This window comes from Salvia miltiorrhiza, chromosome 5 (genome assembly GCF_028751815.1).
Source record: "Salvia miltiorrhiza cultivar Shanhuang (shh) chromosome 5, IMPLAD_Smil_shh, whole genome shotgun sequence".
Taxonomy (NCBI): Eukaryota; Viridiplantae; Streptophyta; class Magnoliopsida; order Lamiales; family Lamiaceae; genus Salvia; species Salvia miltiorrhiza.
In genome coordinates this window covers 50,184,832-50,209,953 of record NC_080391.1, presented here as the reverse complement: position 1 = coordinate 50,209,953, position 25,122 = coordinate 50,184,832, and the positions used below count along the sequence as shown (strand labels likewise).

The window sequence follows — 25,122 nt, the reverse complement described above, 5'->3', positions numbered from 1 at the left end:
AAAGGCGCATTCATTGGCGAAGTTGGAAAAGGTTATGTTTGTCGAAAGGGGAGGGTGGACTTGGTTTCCGAGATATTAGTCTCTTTAACCAAGCTATGCTGGCCAAACAAGCGTGGAGGCTACTTACATATGACAGTTCACTTCTTGCCCGATCGTTAAAGGCACGTTATTATCCGCGAACAGATTTGCTTATGGCTGGAAATGCTCATAACCCATCTTATATATGGAAAAGCATTTTAGTTGGAAGAAATCTGCTAGCGGAAGGCGTTGCTTGGCGACTTGGGAATGGTGGACGTATTCGGGTTGGTGTTGATCATTGGTTACCTAATGGCAAAGGAAATTTTCTGGCTGCGAGTGTTTCGCAGGAGAAAGGTAATTTGAAGGTTTGCGAGTTCCTGTTGGATGATTCGGAGTCTTGGGATGTCTGTAAACTGGAGGAGGTCTTCAATGCTAATGATAGATGGAAAATCACGGCGCAAATGAGAGCTAAATATGCAGTCCAGGATAAGCCCTTTTGGCCGTTGGGAAAATTTAACAAGTACTCGGTAAGATCGGGTTATAAACTGGCTGTTGAACTCAAGAACAGATACGAAGCTTCTTCTTCGACTTCAAATGACGGGCTTTGGAATTGGATTTGGAATCTGGAGGTTATCCCAAAGGTAAAGATGTTCATGTGGCGTTGTGCGGCAAATGCTCTTCCTGTGGCAACTGCTTTGCGGAGTCGTTCGATTATCATTGATCCTGTGTGTGGCAAATGTGGTGAGAATGATGAAACAGTGGAGCATGCTCTCCGGGACTGTAAATGGGCGGAGTTTTTTTGGGCGGTCTCTCCTCTGCGTTTATAGCCTTTGTCCCCTAGGGAGGCCTGTTCTATTGTGGATTGGTTTGGTAAAATTCGAAGCTGCCCGGATAAAGATGTGCATGCCCTGTTCGCGACCTCAGCTTGGGCCATCTGGTTTGCTCGGAATCTGTCCCGGTTCCAAAACAAAGAAATGAGTCATATGGAGTGCTTGGCTACGGCACAGCGAGCAATCTGGTCACCACCCATTTGCGTAAACCCAACCAGACAAAACCCCTACGGAAGGAGTGTAGGAACGATCAGGTCAAGCTCTGTAGTGATGCAGCCTTTAATGCAGACCGTGGTCTGGGTTTAAGGATGGTTTTGAAGGATGCACAGGGGTCGGTTCTTGGGTGCAGGTTTGGTTTTCGGCCAGGAGTCTTCACTGCTGTGGAAGGGGAGGCGATGGCCATGTTGGAGGGGATTGTTTTATGTCGTGAGATGGATGTCCAGGATATCATTTTTTAGACAGATTGCCAAGAGCTCTACTCGTTATTGGTTAAACGAGAAACTGATCTCTCTTACCTTGGCATTACGTTGGAGAATCTATACAGAGAGGCGGCCTTCTTTCATCATATTGCTTTCAGCTGGACTGAACGCGAAGGAAACTCGATTGCGGATGGCTTAGCTCGCTTTGCTTTACATAATTTCATACCTTTGTCTTCTTCGAGGGTTCTCCCTTCTTTTGTGAACTCTGGTGTTCAAGTTTAATGAAGTCTTCCTTTTATCCTCAAAAAAAAAAAAAAAAAAAAAACTATGGCGAGCTATAATATGGTAAAAATTATAAAATTAATTTATTTAATTTTTATATTTAATATAAAAATAGGATTTAGTTAGTTTTATTTTTTTACCATTGTAGCTATTTTTTATAATTTTTTTAAAAAGTATTATAATAATAAAAATTGCAAAAAAAATTTACAATCTGTATAAATAATAAAACTAGCAATATTCTATTTTTATTTTGAACAAAATATTTAAATACATTGCATTTAAAGCTATTATGGCCAAATAGCATCACTCTTTTTTAAGACCGTGATAATTTCTAGTGAAAGGTCATGATATTTTTAAAAAAGTCGGATAAATTTTTACAATTTTCATGAAAGTTCAAGACTTTTCTTTCACATTTTTTAAAGGGCTGTATAATTTTTACAACTTTATTCAAAGTTTAAGACATTCTTTTATTCAAAGTATTTTAGCACAACACTTCAAAGTTTGGGCCATAATTAAATCATAATATTGATCTTAAACGTTATACTATATCGTGTAACTTTTTAATAATTCTACCATTCATTACACTTGTAGACTGCTAATCACTACAAAAAAATGCTGAAATACCGGCGGAATTACCGGCGGCGGATCTCCCGCCGGTAATTACCGGCGGCCTAACGACGGCAAACAAGGCGGGTCGTTTTTTTACATTTACCGGCGGCATTGTCGCCGCCGGTATTTATAAAATACTTTAATTTAAGTTTAATTTTAATTATATATACTCATTACCGGCGGCAACGCCGTTGGTAATTAGCGGCGGCAAAATGCCGCCGGTAATTTTGAAATTAAATTAACCCCCAGATCCCCTTTTCACGCACGCAGCCCTTTCCCTTCCCCCCCCCCCCCCCCCCGCTCCCTGCCGCACCTCCACCCCCAGTCGCCGCCTCGCCCACCCCCCGCCGCCGCCGCCGCCACCGTCAAGCCACCTCCGCCGGCCAGCCACCCCAGCAGGTCTTATTTCTCTCTCTTTCTCTTTCTCTTTCTCTCTCACTTTCACATCTCATTTTCTTTCTTTAACATCTCAGTTCAACGACGCCGCTGCCGCCATTGCCACCGCTCCGCCGTCGACCACTACCGTACGCTCTCGTTCTCGCTATTTTATTTATTTATTAATTATTTTGTTAGATTAAAATTAATGTTAATTAGATTAATTTTAATTAATTTATAATATGTGAAGTTAGATTAATTTTAAATTTTTTTTACTATTATTTTGTTAGAATCTAATTAATGTTAATTTGATTAATTTTAATTAATTTATAATATGTGAAGTATGATTAGTTTTAATTAGTTAGATTAATTTTAAATTTGTTTTTACAATCTAATTAATAATTTGTTGGAGTTTGATTAATTTTAAATTAAAGTTTGATTAATTATAAAGCATGATTAATTTTAAGTATGAATTTGTTAGAGATTTATTTATGTTAAATAATTTTGTTAAATGAAGTATGATTAATTGAATTTTAAGTATGCTAGTATGTGTTTATCATGAAATGATATGATATTATATATTGTGGGATAGATTTAATCAATTTCTTAAGGATCTTCTCCCTTTGTGATAGAAATTGATTATTTCTTAAGGATCTTCTCCCAACAAATGATTGTTTTAAATTTAATTACTTTATTTTTTATTGCTTTATATGTATTGTATTATTGCTTCGACATTGGGGGGCCAGGTAGACCTAGTATAGGTTTAGTAAATTAGGACCACTATGGTCACTATAGCTGCTAGTAGAGTCGAGCACTTGGTAGTTAGGATAGTGGGGTTATGCTGTCAAAATTTCGTTTGATTCAAGTAATTTATGATCTTTTATTTATTTTTTTCAATTAGAATTTGCAAGAATGAGTGATAATCGCATGTGGATGTACGCGAGATACAATGATCGTTCTGCATTTGAAACGGGGCTGGAGAGTTTTCTTGATTATGCGATAAATCAAACAACGTATACAGATGGAGTAGGTAACATTAGGTGCCCGTGTAAGAAGTGTAACAATGAAGCCTTTTTATCTGTACCTACTGTCAGAAAACATGTTACTAGGCGTGGATTTGTCCACAATTACACAACTTGGGTTTATCACGGGGAAGCACCGATGTGTATGGCGACAGAGCATGCTGGACCTAGTAATTACCAAGTAATGGATGAGGATGATGGGTCATACAATAACTACGAAAGGATGGTGCATGATCATGCTGGATCTAGTAATTATCAAGATGTTTCAAATCTGGAGGAGCCGCCCAATCCTGACACTCAACAGATTTACGACATGTTGAACGCGGCCGATAATCCATTGTACCCATCCTGTAACACTTACTCACAGTTATCCTGGATGACTCAATTCATGAGCATAAAGGCTGAAAGTCACATGTCAGAGAGAACTTACAATCTGTTGTCTTCGATGTTTCGAAATGCTTTACCGAAGGATAACAACTGTCCAGAAGACTTCTATAGTACGAAGAGAAATATGCGCGGTTTGGGTTTGCCCGTGGAGAAGATCGATTGTTGTGTTAATAATTGCATGTTGTATTGGGGGATGATAGTGATTTGCATATATGTAACTTCTGTGGTGAGTCACGATATAAGGAGACACGATGTGCATCTGGACGTTTGCGAAAGAAACCTGCACCCTCTAAACAGATGCACTACTTTCCTTTGACGCCCCGACTGCAGAGGTTGTTTGCATCTGCAGCAACAGCCGAGATTATGCGTTGGCATGCGACTTCAACAGACGATGTGGTTATGCGCCACCCGGCAGACTCTCCGGCTTGGAAACACTTGAATTCAGTTTATCCTGAATTTGCTCAGGAGACCAGAAATGTGAGATTAGGTCTATCTACAGATGGTTTTGCCCCCTTTGCACAATCAGGACGCAATATTCTTCTTGGCCGGTCATTGTCACACCATATAACTTGCCTCCATGGTTGTGCATGAAAGAACAATTCATGTTCCTCACAGTTCTCGAACCTGGGCCATCTAATCCAAAGATGAAGTTGGACGTATTCTTGCAGCCACTGATACAAGAGTTGAAATATTTGTGGGACGTAGGTGCGAACACTTACGACGTATCTGTGAAGCAAAATTTCCACATGCGGGCAGCTCTTATTTGGACTATCAGTGATTTTCCAGCGTACGCTATGTTCTCTGGGTGGGGTACAGCTGGGAGATTGGCATGTCCACATTGTATGGAGAATAAAGAAGCATTCACTCTAACGAAGAGTGGAAAACAATTGTGGTTTGACAATCATCGGAAGTTCTTACCTCGTAACCATGTGTTTAGAAGAATTAGAACATCATTCTTGAAGAATAAGACTTGCAATGTGGATCAACCAGAACAGAGATCGGGAACAGAAATCTTGAATCAAATAGAGCAGTTGGGCTTCGTGAAGGTTACAGAAGACTTTGATGGGAGAAACGCTCAACTCGCAAAACATCAAAATATAGGGTGGAAGAAGAAAATCATATTTTGGGATCTTCCCTATTGGAAGGATCTTTTGATTCGACATAATTTGGATGTCATGCACATTGAAAAAAATGTGTTTGATAATGTGTTCAATAATGTCCTCAATGTGAAGGGGAAGACGAAAGATACAGAAAAGTCGAGAGAAGAATTGAACATCTTCTGTCGACGGCCTGAATTGAAGAAACTGGATGGAGCCCGACAATATCCAAAAGTATGTTACACGCTTGAAATAGATGAGAAGAAGATTTTACTACAATGGATACAGAGTCTTAAGTTTCCCGTTGGGTACGTGTCAAATATTAGCAGATGCGTTGATTTGAACAACCTGAAGATGCACAACATGAAAAGTCACGACTGTCACGTGGTCATGCAAATACTGCTACATGTTGCCTTTAAAGAACTTCTTCCTAAGAACGTTTGGGAGGCAATTACAGAGTTAAGTTTCTTCTTCAGAGAATTAACATCGCGCAACATCTCAATAGATGATATGAGAATACTGAGTGAGAAGATAGTTGTTACTCTATGCAAACTTGAGCGTATCTTCCCACCGAGCTTTTTTGACTCAATGGAGCACCTACCTGTTCATTTGACAGATGAAGCACGGCTTTCCGATCCAGTGCAGTATCGGTGGATGTATCATTTTGAACGATATTTGAGGACATTGAAAATCATATAAAAAACAAAGCCAAGGTTGAGGGATCCATCAGCAATGCATATATACTAGAAGAAATGTCAACCTTCACTTCGTATTACTTTGAAGATCATGTGACTACAAAGTGGAGAAATTTGCCTCGCAATATTGATGAACCTATTGCCGAGAATGATGATCCCAATGTACTCGCAATATTCAAATCAATTGGACGTCCGATTGGTCGAATGACAAAGAGATACATGGAGCCAAAAGAATACATTGCTGCACACATGTATATTTTGAGCAACTGTGCGGAGGTTGCAGACACATATATCAAGTGAGTATTCTCGTTCAATTTATGTATACTTTCAGCATCGTACATAGGTAATACTCCCTCCGTCCACCAATTCAAGGCCTACTTGCCTTTTTGGGACGTCCACAAAAACAAGGCCTATCTATTTTTGGCAAGTTTTTATTCCTTATTTAATCTACAAAGTCAAAAATTCTTTTAATTAAACAAGTAGATTAACCTAATTAATCTACCTACCCTTTTCTCGAAAAAATTAATCTACCTATCAATTACTCCTACTTTCATTAATTCCATTCCACCTACCATATTCCCCTTTCACTCTCGATTAAATCCATCGAATACATCTTCAAAATCTAAAAACCCTAGCCGCCCCTCCTGTTCTTCATTCTTCGTTCTTCGTTGAAATTTATCGCAAACCCTAGCCGCCTCCTTCTCCATATTCGGTCCATAATGTCTGAGTGGGATCACATCCCTACACCACCTACTATCGACTTCACTCTCGATGCTCCCACCGTCCATTCGACGCCCCCTACTTACCCTTTTTCTTTCGATATCCCCTCTATATTGTTGGAGGGTTATGAACCCTCCTCTGATTTCAGCGAGTTTGTCCCTGAAACAAACAAGCAAGAATCGAGCACATCTCTTCTCAGCGTTGATGGAGTAGAGACGGCGGATCTCGCCGCTGACGAGGAAGAGACGCCGGTTGTTGTCGCCAATGACGAGGAAGAGACGGCGGCTATTGTCGCCAATAACGAATCCGAGGTTGAATCGAGCACCGGCGGACTCGCCGTTGACGGCGTAGAGACGCCTCCCTCTGCCGACTCGCTGTCTTGGAAGTATGGGCTCAGTCAACCTCTTATCAACATCATGTTGATATATTTCCCGGGTTTGCGTAATGTTTACTAATCAGGTGATATCTCTTCATATTCTTGGGCGATCTATGATTTCTGATGTTATTCTTGGGCGATCTTTGAATTCTGATGTTATTTGAGGCCGATCTGTGATTGCTGATGTTATCTTGAGCGATCTCTGATTTCCGATGTTATTCTTGGGCGATCTGTGATTTCTGACCTTTTTCTTGCGCGATTTGTGATTTCTAATGAAAGTTCTTTGGTGATCTCTACTTTCTGATGTTATTCTTGGTATTGGCCCTGGATCTTGGAGGTTTTATCTCTGTGTTGGTATTCTTGCTGCCCTATGATGTTCTTGTTGGTTGTTGCTGCCCTATGATGTTTTTCTTGGTTGTTGCTTCTATGTTCTTGTTGGTTGTTGCTGCCCTATGATGTTTTAATTTTTTTTAGGGTTTAGATAAAGCCACCACTAGGATCTCTACGCCTAGTTCTTTGAGGTTTTATCTCTGTGTTGGTATTCTTGCTGCCCTATGTTCTTGTTGGTTGTTGTTGCCCTATGATGTTTTTCTTGGTTGTTGCTGCCCTATGATGTTTTATTTTTTCTGAGGGTTTAGATAAAGCCACCACTAGGATCTCTACGCCTAGTTCTTGGAGGTTTTATCTCTCTGTTGGTATTCTTGCTGCCCTATGATGTTTTTGTTGGTTGTTGCTGCCCTATGATGTTTTTCTTGGTTGTTGTTGCCCTGTTCTTGTTGGTTGTTGCTGCCCTATGATGTTTTATTTTTTCTAAGGGTTTAGATAAAGCCACCACTAGGATTTCAGTGCCTAGTTCTTGGAGGTTTTATCTATGATGCATAAAGAGTGTATGATGCATAATCTTTACATAAGCCACCACTATGATGCATAATCTTTACATAATCTTCACCTGCACAGTCTATGATGCATAATCTTTACATAATCTTTACAAAATGAGATCCAAAAAGCCAATACTAGACCTTAGCAAAAGCCAAAATGCTGCATCATGAACCCAATGTCATAATTTGTGCCTGCATCCACTTGAAACTGCATCACATGTTCTAGGTTGTCCTTGAGTAGTCCTTCATCAATTTCTATGCATTCTGGAAGCATTCCCAATCTCAAAAGCCTTTCTTTGTTTATGTGTGGAATCTTGTAGTCATTGCTTCCTTTAGCTTTCATAATCTCAGTTAAACACCCCTGCAATGTCAAGAAGACATTGTTTAGTGTAACTGGTGAAAGCTCTTGGAAAGATGCGATTACATTCTGCACTAAGTCTTCAACTGTTGTTGCTATCTTGTCATCCTGCAATGATTGTATAGCCCTAAAAAAACCTAAGTCATTCACATTAAGATCAGGGGAGTTGGCTGGTTGGCAGACTAGGTCAATCTTGAATCCATCACTGTTGGCAGCAACTATAAAATCTGGATCATCCTTCTTGAAATGAGGTCTTGCATTATCCTGCTGAATCATGATATGTTGTATCCCATCTGATTTTGGCCATTTCTCTTTGATTGCTGGTATAACCTGAAATAGTTGAGAGCTATATGATGAACCTGAAAATGGTCTGATAGTTGAAATAACTGAATGATGATATGAGCATTACCTGTTTGATTATGCATTCTTTGGTAACCTATTTGGTTATTGATTGAATTGGCTTGACTTCTAAGACCCCCTTTGCTCTGTTTTTCGATTTTCTCTTGGTTGGCTCGACTGTTGTAAATGGAAAGATCCCAATCTTTCCATCGAATAATTCTTGCCCATCTGCTGAATATTGTGGCCTACTGACAGCGCACATAAACATCACTTTTGTGATGAAACGTTTGGACTTTGTTGCTCTATATGGGTCTGTTTCATCAGGGAGTAGGTAATATCTGTCCGATGTCTTGGTCATATAGAACCATTTCTTATCTATATGAACAACATTGTGCATGCTTTGATAACTGTACCTTGTGATTGATGCATCATACACAACATTGCTTAAGCAATACTTCATCCTTGCTATCTTGTTCACATCAGTCAAGAGTGGTTTGATTGCATTTGTATGTGGTCGTAGTTCCTTTCGTTTTATCCACTTCCCAAGTAAGCTCTTACTAACCTGAAGCTTGACAGCCATTTTACGTATACTAGACCTCTCTAGAATGGACAATGATTTTACTTTCTCAACATCCAATTGTTTCCTATCTTTATGTATCAAACCTTTGCGAGGTGTTGTGAACAATACATGGGTACCTGACTTCATCATTTCTTTTGTTTTGCTCCAGACACGACGTACTGTTCGGGTCCCTATTCCATACAACGAAGCTGCCTCCTTTTGTACTCCATCCTTACATTTCTCGTTGCTGCTTTGCGCAAGAAGCCAATGAGCCAAAGCATTTTGCTCTTCCGAAGTTAGGACTTTTCTTTTGCTTGTGAATTCCATTAGTGTAAATTTTCCCTTAACTGCTGCAGATGAATTAGTGCTGTAATAGTGATGTCCTTGTGTTTAAGTAGGATCTGAATTTCAGAATTTGGAGGGAGCCGAAAATTTGTGGCCTTCCATCCATAAATTTTCAGGAATTGAAATGATATTCTGCTCTTTTTAATAAAAAAACGTCACTTTTAAAAATTGTTTGATTGCTGTATTTGTTTGTTGTAAATGGTGGGTCCCTTTTTAATCAAAAAAGCGGCTGCCCCTTAATGAGGAAAGAGAAATTAAAAACTTAATCAATTCTCTAATTGTTTGCACTTTACAAAAAAGTGGGACCCTTTCTCCACTCAACTAATAAAAATACACTTTTTCTTAAAACCCGTGTTTTTCCCCCTAGGCCTTTAATTGATGGACGGAGGGAGTAACATATAACTTTTTCTTTGTATCCAAGGATCTTCGAGGGGGAAATACGATATGCAAATCCTTCAATCATCGGAGCGGAGTTAGAGGTTGCATATGATAACAATTTTCTTGTGTGGTTTAGCCATTATGTAAGATGCGACTTACTTATGTCTAATATACATTTACTTGACTAAAATTGGCTTGCAAACTAAAATCAATGCGTGTAACAGGTGAGTCGTCCTTCTAACGATGATTTGAACCCGTATATTAAGTCGCTTGCAGCCGGGCCCTTAAATGAGATTGAAACGTACTCCGGCTATTTTGTGAATGGCTATAGATTTCACATTACTGATCGTGATAGGGACAGTGAGACTGTGAACAGTGGAGTTTGCATTAAAGGCTCGGTCTATGACAGAGATGTGCTAGACTTTTATGGGCGTCTGCAAGAGGTTTGCGTGCTGGAGTATCCAGGGTATCCAATTAAGAAGACAGTCTTGTTCAAATGTGAATGGTTTGACTTGTCGGCTCAGGGAACTTCTATTGATACAGACTTCAAGTTGGTTTCAGTGAACCATACAAGAAGATATAAGAAGTATGATCCCTTTGTTTTAGCAAGTCAGGCAGTTCAAGTGTTTTACTGCCCCTATCCCAGTATGAACCAATCAAAGAAAATTTGGTGGTCAGCATGCAAGGTCAACGCAAGATCAAAGGTTCAGGTCTCTACTGACGCATCTAATTCAACATTAGATCAACCATTCCAAGAAGAGGTTGTTACTATTATGTCTGCCCACACAACTGTAGACATTGACCAGTCACTTCTTCTTCATCCCCTCGGTGGAATCGTCGACATTGAAGATGACGATGAACCAGAAGACGATGATCAACCGTTGACATCTGATGACGACGATAGTGATGATGACAGTAGTGATGGTTAGGGAACATATTGATGATAGACATAATTGTATTCGTTTGGTTATTTGATAATGTATTTGTTTGTACCCAGTATTTGACAATGTATTTGTTTGTTTGGTTAATGGATAGTGGGGGTTATGCTGTCGAAATTTCATTAGATTCAAGTAATTCATGATATTTTATGTGTGTCAATGCTTATCTAAATCAATTTGAAACAGGTTACATGTCTCATCGTAGAAGTTTATTTTCGTTTGGTCGATCTGGTCGGTCTGATCGGGATGAGCAGCCGACTGATGACATATCTGATGGGTCCGGTACAGGGATTTCTGCGACCCCTGAGACTCCCCAGGCCTCCAGTAGTTCACGGGCTAGAAGGCCCAGAGGCCCTACAGTTGCCCACATCTGGGCCAACTCGACTAGGGAAGCACATGGGAGGATTGTCTTTCAGAGGATGCCTAATGGGTAAGTATTTTAATTTAAATCAATATTTTTCGTATAGCAAACAAATCATTAAATTAGTTTTACACAGTACTTTGATGGAGCCAGTGGGCCTGGCCAAAGCCTGCACTAAAGCATTTAAGATGGTGGATAACCCAGGCGGGTACACTTGGAGGTTGACTCCCCCGGCTGTGAAGGATTCGTACTTTGACGAATTACATGTATGATTGAATTTATAGTGCATATAAATTTATCATTATCTATATTGTAAAATGTTATATATTAAATTAACTATTTCTTTCAACAGAAAGAGTTTGCTTGGTCGCCTGAGGACGAGCTTCTGGTCAGGGCGATGTGGAAACAGAAAGCCAACAAGAGGTACAGTGACATGATGAGCGACTACAAGAGGAAGCTTAGGGCTAGTACCGATGAAGGTCGGGGGATGGATAGACCCCTCTGGATGTCTGCCGAATTTTGGACAGGACTCCAGGCATACTGGAGTCAGGAGGCTGTTCAGGCCGTTTCCCAGCGAGCACGTGCGAACCGGATGTCTGAGCCCGATGGACCCGGTACAGGGATTAGCAGGGACGTGGGAGGGTCTCAGTGCACTCGTATCCTGCAGCAGAGTCTGGTTAGTAATTATCAAATAAATTCATACGTAATATATATAAATAAATATATATATATACATATATATATAATATCGCAAATAATAACTTATTTATCTTATATGCATGCATGGACAGAGCTTGGAGACTGGACTCCCCCCGGCTGCACAGAACTATAGCACCTTCCTCCGCCTCCACATGCGCGAGGATGGAACTTTTCTATCACCGAGGGATGAGAGACTAGATGTAAGCGTTTAAGTTTAATCAAATATTAGTAATTCATAGTGAAATGTATTTATTTTAATACAATTTTCAATTGTTATGTCTGAATTAGGCGGAGATTCGTCGCATTGCTGTTGAGACTGGGCGAGAGGACCGACTGCCTGAGATCTACTTGGAGGTCGTACGGCCCGACAGGTCCCGGCTCTACGGCACTGGAAGTGCCGGTAGGAACCAGGTTAGTAGGGGGTCTACTCAAAGCACATGCACTTCCATGATGTCTCAGCAGCTGTATAAGACACGGATCTCCACGCTGGAAGAGCGCCTTCAGGCCGAACAAGCAGCACGTGAGACCGAACGAGAGGCTTGTCGAGCAGAACGTGAGGCCCTCGAGCAGCGTATGGCTCAATTCGAGGAGTTCATAAGGCGGTCGGATCAGCTACCTTGAGCAGCACTTCATGTTTTGGAACTATTAATTTCATGTTTTGGACTATTTAATTCATGTTTTGGAACTATTTGTTTGAACTATGTGTAGGAACAAAATTACACTTGCACTTTCTTTTTACATTTATGTTATGTTGAGCAACTATTAATTTCATGTTTTCAAACAACATTACACTTACTTCGTAACAAAGTAATAAATTCAAATTACTTATCTTATAACAAATTATCTCCCTTGTTTTTTATAAAAATAAGGACGTATGGAAATAAATTCAAAATACAATTATCAAATTAAAATACTTATGGTGTATAAACTAGATTGATTAAAAAAATTATAATAATAATAAATTAATAAATAAATACTTTTGCGACATAAAAATAAAGACAAAAACGAGTTCGATCCGTAATTAACAGCATCTCATGGATACCATCTCGATATATTATAAGGTTATGAATATATGATTTTGTATATTGAATTAGACTTTAAATGAATTAATAAGTACTATATATATCACTAATACGAGTGTCCTGTACTGGTGACCATTCGAAAGAAACTTCAAAGTTAAGCGTGCTTGACTTAGAGCACAACTAAGATGGGTGACCGACTGGGAAGTTCGTCTAACTTATGAAATAAATAAATAAATAAAAATAATTAGTTAATTAATTAAATTTAAAAAAAAATAGCGGCGGCATTTCACCGCCGGTAATGAAATAGTCTCCGGCAGGAACACCTGCGGCCGTCCGGTGAAAATTGCCGGCGGCAAAAACGCCGCCGGTAATTACCGGCAGGTCTCTGCCGTTCACCGACTAATTATAACGGCGGTACCTACCGTCGGTAATTACCGGCGGCGTGTTTGTGTTACCGACGAGAAATTTACCGGCGACGTCCGGTAATGCCGCCAGTAGTTCATTTTCCGGCGACCGCCTCGCTATTACCGACGGCAAACGCCGCCGGTAATCCTATGTTTTTTTGTAGTGAATGTAATAAAACTACAAGTAAATTTTTCGTGGGATCCGCATTTGTGTTTTTGCAATTCCTATATCCACTCATTATTATTTACACGAAGAGATAATTTATATATTTAATAATAATATAGTGAGTTATCGTTCGAACTTTGACCCCACACTGAGAATTCACTGTCGAAATTATAAGTTGAATCAACTTAGTGCATGGATTCTCATGTGAAAAATATAAATAATATAATGTCTTATAATCTTACATCAAAACTCCATCATTTATTGTATATTCCACAAGAAAATTCGCTAACCTTATTCAGTTGTTCGGTGACAAATTTTTGATCGTGAGCCAAAATTAACTTTTTGTAGAATTTGAACTTCTTAAAAATAAATGAAAGTTCAATATATTTTTAAAAAATGCTCCAATGTTGGGACCATAAATTACATATACTTAACTCCAATGTAATTGATATAGATATAAGATTAAGGCTTCTAGAAAATACACTAGTTCATAACGTTAAACTCCGTATCCATATTGAATATAGTACTATTATACAATTGGAGATATAGATCATAGTTGACTAGCTAACCAAGATTAAGAAAATATAAATGTAGCCTACCTAGCTAGAGTTACCCAAGCACTTTGAATTTATCGGCTCTAAATCTAATAGAAGTACTACCATTTTACTTACCAAAACATTGTGTCCAAATCACTCTATTATGTTACGAAATTTGATTATCTATATAACTTTGTAAATCCTAACAGTGTAGCTTTCTTTTAGATATGGTAGATATGGGCATATTGGATAGATATAAGGCTTATATATTTAGCCATTTGATAGCTTGGATAAGTAATATGCTTGGAAGGGCCCGTCCCAATTTCACTGTTCCACCTCGATTATGCATCCGCCGTCCACCCCCCGGATTATGCTTAGATTTTAGGTTTACAAAACTACCCTCAAATTTCTCTTTCAAAACGTGAATTTATTTACGCCTCTGATTTCAATGGAGTTGAGGGCTGCTGGTTTTTTTTGGATGGAGGGGAACGATTTTGACGGGGGTTGTCGGCGCACCAAGAAATTCGGGGGAAGGGTCGCCCATCCCCATTTTGCAGCGGTAGCTGGGAACGATTTTCCAGGGTGGAGAGGGGGCACAAGTACACGACGACTGCGATATATTTTATTATTTTAAAAAATATTATAATATTATTATTTATAAGTTAGATTAATTGGTAACAAAAAAATATGTTATTTTAAATATTAGTATTTGATTTAAAATAGTTATAACAATATTATCAGTCTAATGAGTATAATATTAAATTTAATTAATATTGTATAATAATAATTAAATACGTATAATAATAATAATAATAATAATAATAATAATAATAATAATAATAATAATAATAATAATAATAATAATAATAATAATAATAATAATAATAATAATGTATAGATTGTAAAACAAATAATTGAAGTTAATCTCATTTTGAGAAAATAACACTAAACCATCAATAAACTAAAATTAATAGTTGTCATTTAACATGACAATTTTGGGCTCTTATTAAAAGTTTATATTTACATAGCCCCAAACTAACTAAAAGAATCAGAAAAAATACGAATAATATAAAAAGGGAAATATAACAACAACTATGTTTATATAAATGAATAATTCGCACACAAAATTAAATAAATATATATAATATTTTAGATTCTAGTGTTTAGAAATATAACTACTTTTTAATTTACAAATTCATATTAAGATCAATACAACTTAAATTCTCCTTAATTGCATTAAAAATTATTATAATTTAAAAATATTTAAATTTAAAATAATTATATAATTAAGCAATCATGTAAATTTTTTTGAAAGGAAAAAACAATGGCATCTAATTATTTTTCCGCCAACAGATGAAATCTGCACCACCAAAGAATATGGTGTTCAACATTAGAGATGAATGAGAGAAGATTTTTTTTTTTTTGACATTTTAAACGATCATAACTTATTTGTTTCAATTTTTTTTACTATAATTTTTTCATTAAATTAAAGATTTTATCGTAATCTTTAATTTGACATTCATACTGAATATGTTTTCATGAATTAATTGAAGTTAACGCTTTTTCAAAAAGAATTAAAATATAAAAGAAAAAGAGAGAGAGAAAATTTGATAGAAAATATTGAGATGACATTACTTCAACATACAAATGACACTTGAGATTTTCAAGCGTCATTTGTATGTTGAAGTAATGTCATTCTAAAATGTTCAAGTGTCATTTCCCGAATGAAGTAGTGTCATTCTGAAAATCGGTTGCACCGTGCAACCTGTTGCACAGGAGTATTTGTGGAGATAAGATATGGCGATAAACAAACTCTTCTTTTATATACTTCATATGTCCTATAATAAGTGTCTACTTTTCTTTTTTGGATTGTCTGATCATAACAAATGTTTACTTTTTAAAAGAAGAAAGTGGGCTCCATGATCCATCATTTTTACTTTTTATCTCATAAAATAAAAGTAGGGTAATTCTATTCATAGCCTTCATTTTATTCTCTATAGCCTCTTATTTTAAAATAATATTAATAATTATAGTAACTATACTATTTTGCCCTTGTAATTTAAATTTAAAATTCCGATCAATACTTAACTAATAAACCCTAAAAAATATATTCCTTCACCATTGGAATAGCCGCTGGAGGAAAAAAAAAGAATTGCAGACGTTGAAGAAGCAAATCATTCATTAACAAGAGATCAAAGCCATATTCAGTCATCTACTATTTTTCTTCATTTTCTAACTTTATAATTCTATTTCTAATAACGACGAGTTTTGCACAAACCAGAAAGGATAAGTTAGGATTAAAAATTAGTTATCTGAATTTTCTTTTTCAATTCTCATTTTCGATTCCTTCTTTGCTTTTAAAACTCAATAAACTTTTTTTCTTCTTCGAACTTTCCTAATCATCTCATTTTTCTTTCCCCATAATACGACAATCAAATTATATCTCCTCATAGATAATAGATTGTTGTTGCGTGGTGTTTCAATTTATCTTCCGCGGGGCTACATAGCAAAACTAAAATGATAACCCCTTATCTTCTGCGGGGCTACACAACAAAATTAAAATGATAAATGGGGTTATGAATTATAGGGTAAAGTAGTAAATTTATAATTAATTTTTATTATTATTTTAAAGAGATGGCTATAGGGAGTAAAATGAAGGCTATGAATAGAATCACCCATAAAAGTAAGCTCCACTACTAATCATACCCATCAAAATTTATGTAATAAAAAAAAGTGAACACTTATTATGAGACCGAGCGAACGAGTACTATTATACAAAATATGTTTTTGCTATCCTGACAAGCTGTCACGATTCTATTGGACATAACATACCAAACTACCTAAATTGCACACATAATTAATTACTGATTTTATATTCTATGCTCTACACTGTCTCTACGAGTCAGAGGATTTTTTAGGACAGTAACTTAGATTGATTTGGAAATTAGGACAATAACTTTTGGACTTGTAAAAATAGGACACTAATTTTTTTTAAAGTAAAAATAGGACACTAATTAATAAGCGTCGTAAAAATAGGACATTTCTCGGCCGATAATTGACCGAAAAATGTCCTGCAGATGCAACACTTACTAATTAGTGTCCTATTTTACTCTTAAAAAAAATTAGTGTCCTATTTTTACAAGTCCGAAAGTTATTGTCCTAATTTCCAAATCAATCTAAGTTACTGTCCTAAAAAACCATCGAACTCCTGTCTCTACAGGCTACAACTTTCCGTAAAATATTATTAACACCAAACTTTTCGAGAATTATCTCTTTAATAGGGAGTACCGCAAAATATTATTAACACCAAACTTTTCGAGAATTATCTCTTTAATACTACTCCCTATTGAAGAATTTTAAATGAAATACAATTTCTTTTGTCCAAATAAGTGTATATCCAAAAACCCACGGTAAAAATTTGCCAACCCAATTATGATTTTGGCTATAAACTAGAGACTCAACTGTAGAAAAGTTCCAATGATGACAAGATAATTCAAATTAACTTAATAGGCTGATCACTAATGTTCAAAAATGGATATCAATTGGGTCAATTCACCGAGTTTCGAGTTAACTTTATTGGATTATCAAATTGTTCAGGTGCAGTTTAATCGGATTTTTTTTTTTGAATTAGAAATTTTCAACCTTAACCCTAAACATTAGGATTTCAGACTAATTGGGCTCAAAATTTTATTTTAAAAAAATTAATTAATATATTTCTCTTGATAATATTATATTTGCGGAGTAATAAACAAATACATGCATAAATAAGTAACATTTGAACATTGACTTACATATAACTAATATGCAATTCTTAGAGATATAAAGACGCAACATTTTTTTTTAAAATAATTATCATTTTCTAATTTTTACATCTAAATATTTTATGTTAATTATTGGATTAAAATACAGAGAAGTGAAATGACGAGTTTCACAAACTTTTGAAAAAAATATCTTATTATACTAATTTTCATAAGAAAAATAACGAAGTTGAATATCAAATAACTAGAAAAATTTCATATAATCAAATAAACACATTATTTTTGGGTCAGACCTATAGGGTTTCGGGTTATTTTCGAGTCAACCCTATAAATGTCAGCTATTCAATTACATGCTATTTGGATTGTAATTTTTATTGTATTGAAAATTTTAGCCCTAATCCTTTTAAATTGATGGGCATTAGACTAGCCCACGAGTTTCGAACTGAATTAATATGCTTAGTTTGAATACACGTTATACGAGCTCCTATCTAAATAGCAAGAGTTTAAACTCCACCACCTTCTAAGTCAATTAATGTTAGTTTTCTATTTTTCTTTGTTTCTTTGTTGATTCTGCTTGGTGTTGTTATTTTTGGGCAACGTTTTGTATGGAACATTGGTTAATGATTTATTTATAGGTTGGGGGTTTGCCTAACCCCTCACCCGCTAGGGTGTTGTTGTTGTTGTTTTTTTTTTAAGTATAAAAAGAAGAAATTAATGTTCAGATCTTATTAACGAGTATATTGGAATCTACCACAATTTATACTTACTTTTTTAATAATTTACTCTTTAGATTTTTAACAATTTACTCATTCCGTACAATTTGCACTATATTTCAAAAGAGTATTACGTGCATCGCAGGTTTCCATGAAAAAAATGTGATAATCCCTTTGTTAGTTATGTGATTAAGAAAATGAACATTTTCAAAGTAGTGAAAAGACAATGGCAAAATCGTGAATGTCATATTCAAGAGGGGGATACAAGTGGGTGCTTGCTAGTATCCAACTTTTGCCTTTTATTCTTGACTTCAAAACTTTCATTCCAATTCATAAAATAAGCCATAAAAAATTATTTTAATTTTCACAACCCAAAAAAAAAAAAAAAAAAAAATGGTGGCTCTATCAAATAGTGCATCAATCAAACTCCAAGGCTCCTCCTCTCCTCCTCCTTTCTCCACCTTTCCGATGAGCAATCCCATCTCCACCACAACTCTCGAGCATCAACTCGCCGCCGCAAAAAGGGCCAAGCACCACCACCACGCCGCATCGGAGCTACTCCCCGGAATCCCCGACCACCTGAGCCACCTCTGCCTCTCTCTCGTCCCCCCTTCCAAACTCTTCACCGTCTGCCGCTCGTGGCGCCGCCTAATTTACTCCCCGTCTTTCCCCCCCTTTCTCTCTCTCTACGCCCTATTCCTCCCCGCCGAGAGCAATCACCACCACCACCACCTCTCCAACACCCTCCAATTCGCCTCCTTCGATCCGATCTCCGCCAAATGGCAGCCGCTCCCCCCGCCGCCGCCTGACTGGCCGCTCCGCTTCCTCTCCCGCCACCCTTCCTTCATCTCGCGGAGGATCCCCGTTCAATCTGTCGCCGTCGCCGGCAAGCTCGTCGTCCTCGCCGCCACCAACGACGACTTCCTCCCCGCCCTCTCTCAGCCGCTAATTTTCGATCCGCTCTCTGGAAACTGGTCCCTCGGCCCGCAGCTCGGCTCCCCCCGCCGCTGGTGCGTCGCCGGCGCCTCCCGCAGCGCGGTCTTCGTCGCCAGCGGGATCGGCTCGCAATACAACACCGACGTCGCGAGATCGGTCGAGAAGTGGGACATAGACTCGCACCTCCACCAACCGCCGCGCCGCCGCCGCTGGACGTGGCAGAAGATGGGAAACCTCAAAGACGGTAATGTAAATTTCACATTTAAATTACTATTCACACTATCGTACAATAATTTTCCATTTGAGTATTTTTTATTTTTGTTAATTATTACTAGTATTTCTCTAATCCTAAATAAGATATGATTCAAGTAAATGAGCTCAAATTATCAATAATGTTGAATATCCTAAAATTCATATTCAACATTTAATTTTAATTGAACAGGTAAATTCAGCCGCGACGCTATCGACGCGGTGGGATGGCGGGGGAAATTGTGCATGGTGAACGTGAGCGGCGACGCGGCGAAAGAGGGAATAATTTACGACATCGAAAAGGATTCGTGGGCGGAGATGCCAGAGAGGATGCTGGCGGGGTGGAGGGGGCCGGCGGCGGCGATGGACGAGGAGACGATCTACGCCGTCGACGAGTCCAAAGGCCTGCTGAAAGCGTACGATCACGTCAAAGACGCATGGCGGGAGGTGGTGGAGGATACTAGGCTTAAAGGGGCGCAGCAGCTGGCCGCCGCGGGCGGGAGAGTGTGCGTCTCTGCCGCCGACGGTGGTAGCATCGTGGTAGTGGATGTGGTGGCACCGCCTCCTGCTCGGTTGTGGGTTGTGGATGGGCCGCCTGGATTCCAAGTTTCCACACTTCATATCTTGCCTAGATTGAGCGACACTGGTAACTGAATTTTTTTTGCTTCATTTATTTAATTTTTATTTTCACTATAATTTTAGAATTCTCGCTGTTTATAATAAAAAAAAAATGGATTATTATTTTGTCAGAAAATCTATTTGTTTGATTGTTGATTTTTTTTTTTTTTTGGTGGGGTGGGGGCCGGGGGAATATTTAGCGGTAATGATGAAACTTAGTTTAAAAGTGTGGGATGTGGCAATATTTAGGACAACGTTGAGATTTATAGATATAAATGGAATATTCCACATTACAATGTAAAAACAATCACAATATCTGTATTATGTTTTGCGAATACATATCGACAATAGTTTTTTATTCTCACATGTGATTAAAGGCAAATGCTCGGAATTTGTTGGAATGTTTTATTCCAGGCCATATATATTGATAATTATTGTGAATAAAAGTGATAGTTGTAGTGTACGTATATTGATTAATGGTAATATAATTAATAATTAAGATCAAATTAAAATTTTAGATTCAAGTTCATAATCATGTGGTCTTTTAAAATACTTTGTTATTCTTATTGAAAAAAATGTATAGAAGAAAATTGATAAGTTCGTATTGAGAAAAGTGACATTTGTTTTTGTTTGCATTTTTATAAAGATAACATGATTTTAGTGAATGTGATTATTGTTAGAGCATCCGCATTGGGGGTTCCTTGATAGCCTATTTGATAGTGTTTGTGTTATTGAGTAGGTAGTGCTGCATTGGGGTTCCTTGATAGCCTACTTGATAATATTAGTTTTGATTTTATGTTTTTCATTTAAATTTTATTGCATAATTTAAATAGCATATTTTTGTAATAGTTAAATACTGGATTAAACATAAAATTTAAAATTACTTAAAACATAAAAAAAATACATAAAAATTTAAAATAGCATATTTTTCCAAATTTTTTTTTTTAATTGGGCGCGTGCATTGCACGCGCCATCCATTCTCCCCTATCGAGCATACCCGATAACTCGGGTACTACTCGAGGAGCTCCCCCCCGCATCGCCCTCCTCGACCGACTCCCTCTCCTCGAGGAGCCACTCGAGTACCCGCGTTGCGGGTGCTCTTATGAATCAAAGCAAATGGATATGATTCAATTGGATAGATTCGGGTCAAAGTCAGATAAAAAAAATTCTACTAGCACTATGCACGCAAACCCATAAGAGATAAAATAATTATTCCATCCGTCCATGACAAAGAGTTTTGTCTGAAGTTGGATACAGAGTTTAGTAAAATTGTTAAAGTTATTATAAGTAAAATAAAAGCATAATTTGTGGGGATTGTGTTTGTACAAAAAATGAATAAAAATATATTATTAGTTAAAAAATGAAATAAAGTACAATTTATAGTAAAATATATGAGAGAATGTATAATGTGATGGTTCAAAAAGGTAAAATATGACTCGTTTTTGGACAAAAAACGGGTAAATATGACTTTTTTTCGTGGACGGAAGGAGTAATATTAATCAAAGTTCATTCGTCTTAGTAGGATTTATAATTATTTTTATATTTAATATGCAATTTTTAGTTAATAACTAGTATTAAGATTGATTATTTTTCAATTAGAGAGTAAATTTTTAAAAACTATTAAGCAATAATTGTTAAATAGTACTATGTTTGTCCATGGAAGAATTTCATAGAAGGAGTGACACGAGTTTTAAGAAAAAAATTATTGAATATATTGAGAGTAGAAAAAAGATCGTTGAGTATATTAAAATTGGTGAAAATGTGTTCTAATTATTATTATTGTTTTAATTAATGAGTGAGTATAGTTCAAAAATAGGTAAAAAAAAAAAATTATGAACATCCTAAAAAGCAAAAGAAAGAAATTATTTCATCGACGGAGGAAAGTATTAAAAATAATGATGAAATATGTGATATAGAAAATTTTGGGACAAATAATCGAACCTATATATTATATACATTAGTCAAATTAAATTGAGTGAACTAATGTCAAATTTCATGGATGGGATCATATGTCCCATAATTTAGTTTGTCCAATTGTATGTGTGTGTCTCTCTCTCTTTTTAACAAGAATTATGTCACACTGTGTGCGTGTGTTGGCCAAGCGATAAGGGGTTACTGTCTAAGACCAAAGATCTTGAGTCCGAGTTCCTTGTGGCGCGGCCTTTTAATTTCTTTATTTAATATTATAAATTTATCAAAAAAAAAAGAATCGTGCCACACTCTTAATTTTATAATTTGTTATAATTTTATTTGAATTTAATTAATTATGTTTTAATATAATAAAAAATTAATTAACAAATACTCACTAGTTAGGGTTTGTAATTATTTTTTTTATATTTATTTTAATTAATAATGAATTATTTAGGTTAATTGATTCAAAGTTAGAGTATACTCCCTCCGTCCTAATAGAATCATTTTCCTTTTTGGAACATTCCACTAGAATATACATGTTTTTTATTTTAAGTAAAAAATATATATTTAATTGATGTGGATTAGATACTTTATTCTTAAAAAATAAGTTTTTTAATCTTTGTGCTAAAAGAAATGAGCCTATTAAAGTGAGATGGAGGGTGTATAATTTTTAAAACTTTCTTTTTTAGTGATAAATACTAATTAAAATTAATTATATAAATATTTTTTATTTTATAATAAATAATTATAAAATGATATGACACAGTAATTTGTAAGACAGATATAATCTTGTACGCAAATTTTAATACCTAGAATACGTGGGCTCTTGGTCATTCTTTCCATTTTTATTTTTATTAGTTACTAGTATTTGTTTTTATTCGTGGTGGTTATCTTTTATTGAATGATATTCCTTTCTTGCCGGAAAATATCTCCTATTTTGTGTGGTCAATATGCAAAAGAAAGAAAAAACAAAGGGGAATAATATGAATTAAAATAATATGCTATTACATGTGGAAGACAACAGAAGCGCAGTTGGCAGATTTTAGCTAAAAGACAAAAGACAACTTTTCAGAATGCATTTTAAAAGATTTCTTATCTTCTGCACAACAAGTACAACTCATGTGGCAGAAATGTTTGTAATTATTTTAATTTCTCTAACAAAATTGTTATGGAGTATTTAATAATTTTCGGCACAATTCATACTCTCTCCGTTCCTGAAATAAGTTATTCTTTTTCCTTTTTGGGACGTCCTCAAAATAAGTTTCTCTTTATTTCTTTCCATTTTTGGACAACTGTCCCACCATTAAAATACTTTATTTATTCTTACTTTTCACTTTTTCACCACTCTCAATACTAATTATAACATATTTTTCTCCACTGTCAATACACTTTAGCACTTTTCTTTAAAACTCGTGCCGTCCCCAAAGAGGAACTTATTTTGGGGACGGAGGGAGTATTGTATTTTGGTACAAGAATCCATGAATATGAAGTGCGATTATTTTATATGTGCTACATATATACGTATTCAAATCGAATGGCTTGTAATATTACAAAGGCCTAGAATATTATCTTTTTTTATAAAAAAGTCTTTCATCTCAAATCAATACATTTCATTTGCATGAGGCAACTGGATATTTAGGGCGCTTCGAATTTCCTTAAAATAACTCAAACAAAAAATGGTAGATATATACCTCTCTCTGTCCCATAAATCTTGACACGTATTTTTTTTTATCGTTCCACGAATCTTGACACATTTTTAAATATAGAATAACAATTAGCTAAATAATAAGGGTTCTTAATTATATTTCTTTATCCTACTTTATCACTTTATTACCTTTCCTCTCCTACTTTATCATTTTTATATTTTATTATCTACACACTTAAATCACTAATCTACAACTCCTTAATTTCCGTGCCGAAACTAAACGTATCAAGATTCGTGGGACGGAAGGAGTATATGGTAGCTTAAATTCAAAACACATATAGCATAAATCATCAAAGCAAACTTGATAAATATATATGGGTGAATCGTATTTTGTATCCCTAACTTTCAGCATTTTTCAGAAAATGTTCTCAATTTTCATTTTTAATTCAAAACCTTACAATTATTACTCCCTCTGCCCCGCTCCAAATGTCTCATTTCTTTTGGGCACGGAGATTAAGAAATGTGTACAAAGTAGATAAAGTTGTATAAAGTAGATAAAGTGAGTTGGTGGAAATTTTTTAAATAATAATTATAGAGAGAGGGTGTATTGCCAAAAGAGAAAATGAGATATTTGGAGTGGGACAACCCAAAATAGAAAATGGGACATTTGGAGTGGGACGGAGAGAGTAGTATTTTCCAAAACATCTCACGCTATATAAAATCCAACAACAAAATGATGAGTCACCTTGTCGAATTCTTAGGTGAAATGTTTTTTTTCACCTCACTCAATAAAACGACATTATGCCACCTAAAAATTTGACGTGATGATCATCATCATCCTATCGTCCAAATTATATAGGGGGATGTTTTTTTAGAAAATACTAAAAGTTGTAAGATTTTAAATAACAAACGAAAGTTGGAGATATTTTCTGAAAAGTACTGAAAGTTAAGGGGTTTTTTTAATAGAAAATGAAAATTGGGAATACAAATTAAACATGATTAATCATAAATACATTATGCATTGATTTATGGATTAATCATCTAATATTAAGTTTTCCACTTATAAATTTTTGTAAGGTTGAAAAAATATTACATTGGCAAACTTAATACAAATATTTGATAATGTGAGGTTTAATAATATTGTATACACGATTTCCTACTATTGAATAAGATATGCTCAAATAACTTAATAAGAATAAAGAAATTGTGTGAGCTCATTTGGGAGCAGGTGGGGGTCTCTCACGCTCAAAGTAGTCGAATGATGATGGCACAGTAAATAACAATAAGATAAGATGACACCATATCAAAAGTAAAAGACGAATTAAATCCAGACCTACTTAGCTCAAGGCATGGCCATTGGTGATTTAATTATGGCCTAGCAATACACTTGTTTAATTTTTATTAGACATAGCTGTCTTTATTGATTTTGTATAGATAGACGAATTTTATACCTTACAGATCTGAATTTCAATCATATAT

General features: G+C 36.0%; 3 protein-coding genes across 4 annotated transcripts in view; all 3 read left to right on the top strand.

The window, feature by feature from the left end:
• Nucleotides 1-25,122, top strand: part of LOC130987205 (uncharacterized) — a 698,101-nt gene that overhangs the window by 487,637 nt on the left and 185,342 nt on the right. The gene's annotated exons all lie outside the window — the stretch shown is intronic.
• Nucleotides 10,461-12,469, top strand: LOC131026085 (uncharacterized). The gene is made up of 6 exons (XM_057955860.1): nucleotides 10,461-10,611; nucleotides 10,812-11,055; nucleotides 11,123-11,252; nucleotides 11,339-11,662; nucleotides 11,778-11,885; nucleotides 11,974-12,469. Exons 1-6 carry the CDS (start codon nucleotides 10,461-10,463, stop codon nucleotides 12,304-12,306), a joined length of 1,290 nt encoding a protein of 429 aa, XP_057811843.1. The 3' UTR covers nucleotides 12,307-12,469.
• LOC130987185 (F-box/kelch-repeat protein SKIP25) lies at nucleotides 18,569-20,451 on the top strand. The gene is made up of 2 exons (XM_057910833.1): nucleotides 18,569-19,464; nucleotides 19,663-20,451. The coding sequence occupies exons 1-2, from the start codon at nucleotides 18,678-18,680 to the stop codon at nucleotides 20,121-20,123; spliced, it is 1,248 nt and encodes a 415-aa protein (XP_057766816.1). The 5' UTR covers nucleotides 18,569-18,677; the 3' UTR covers nucleotides 20,124-20,451.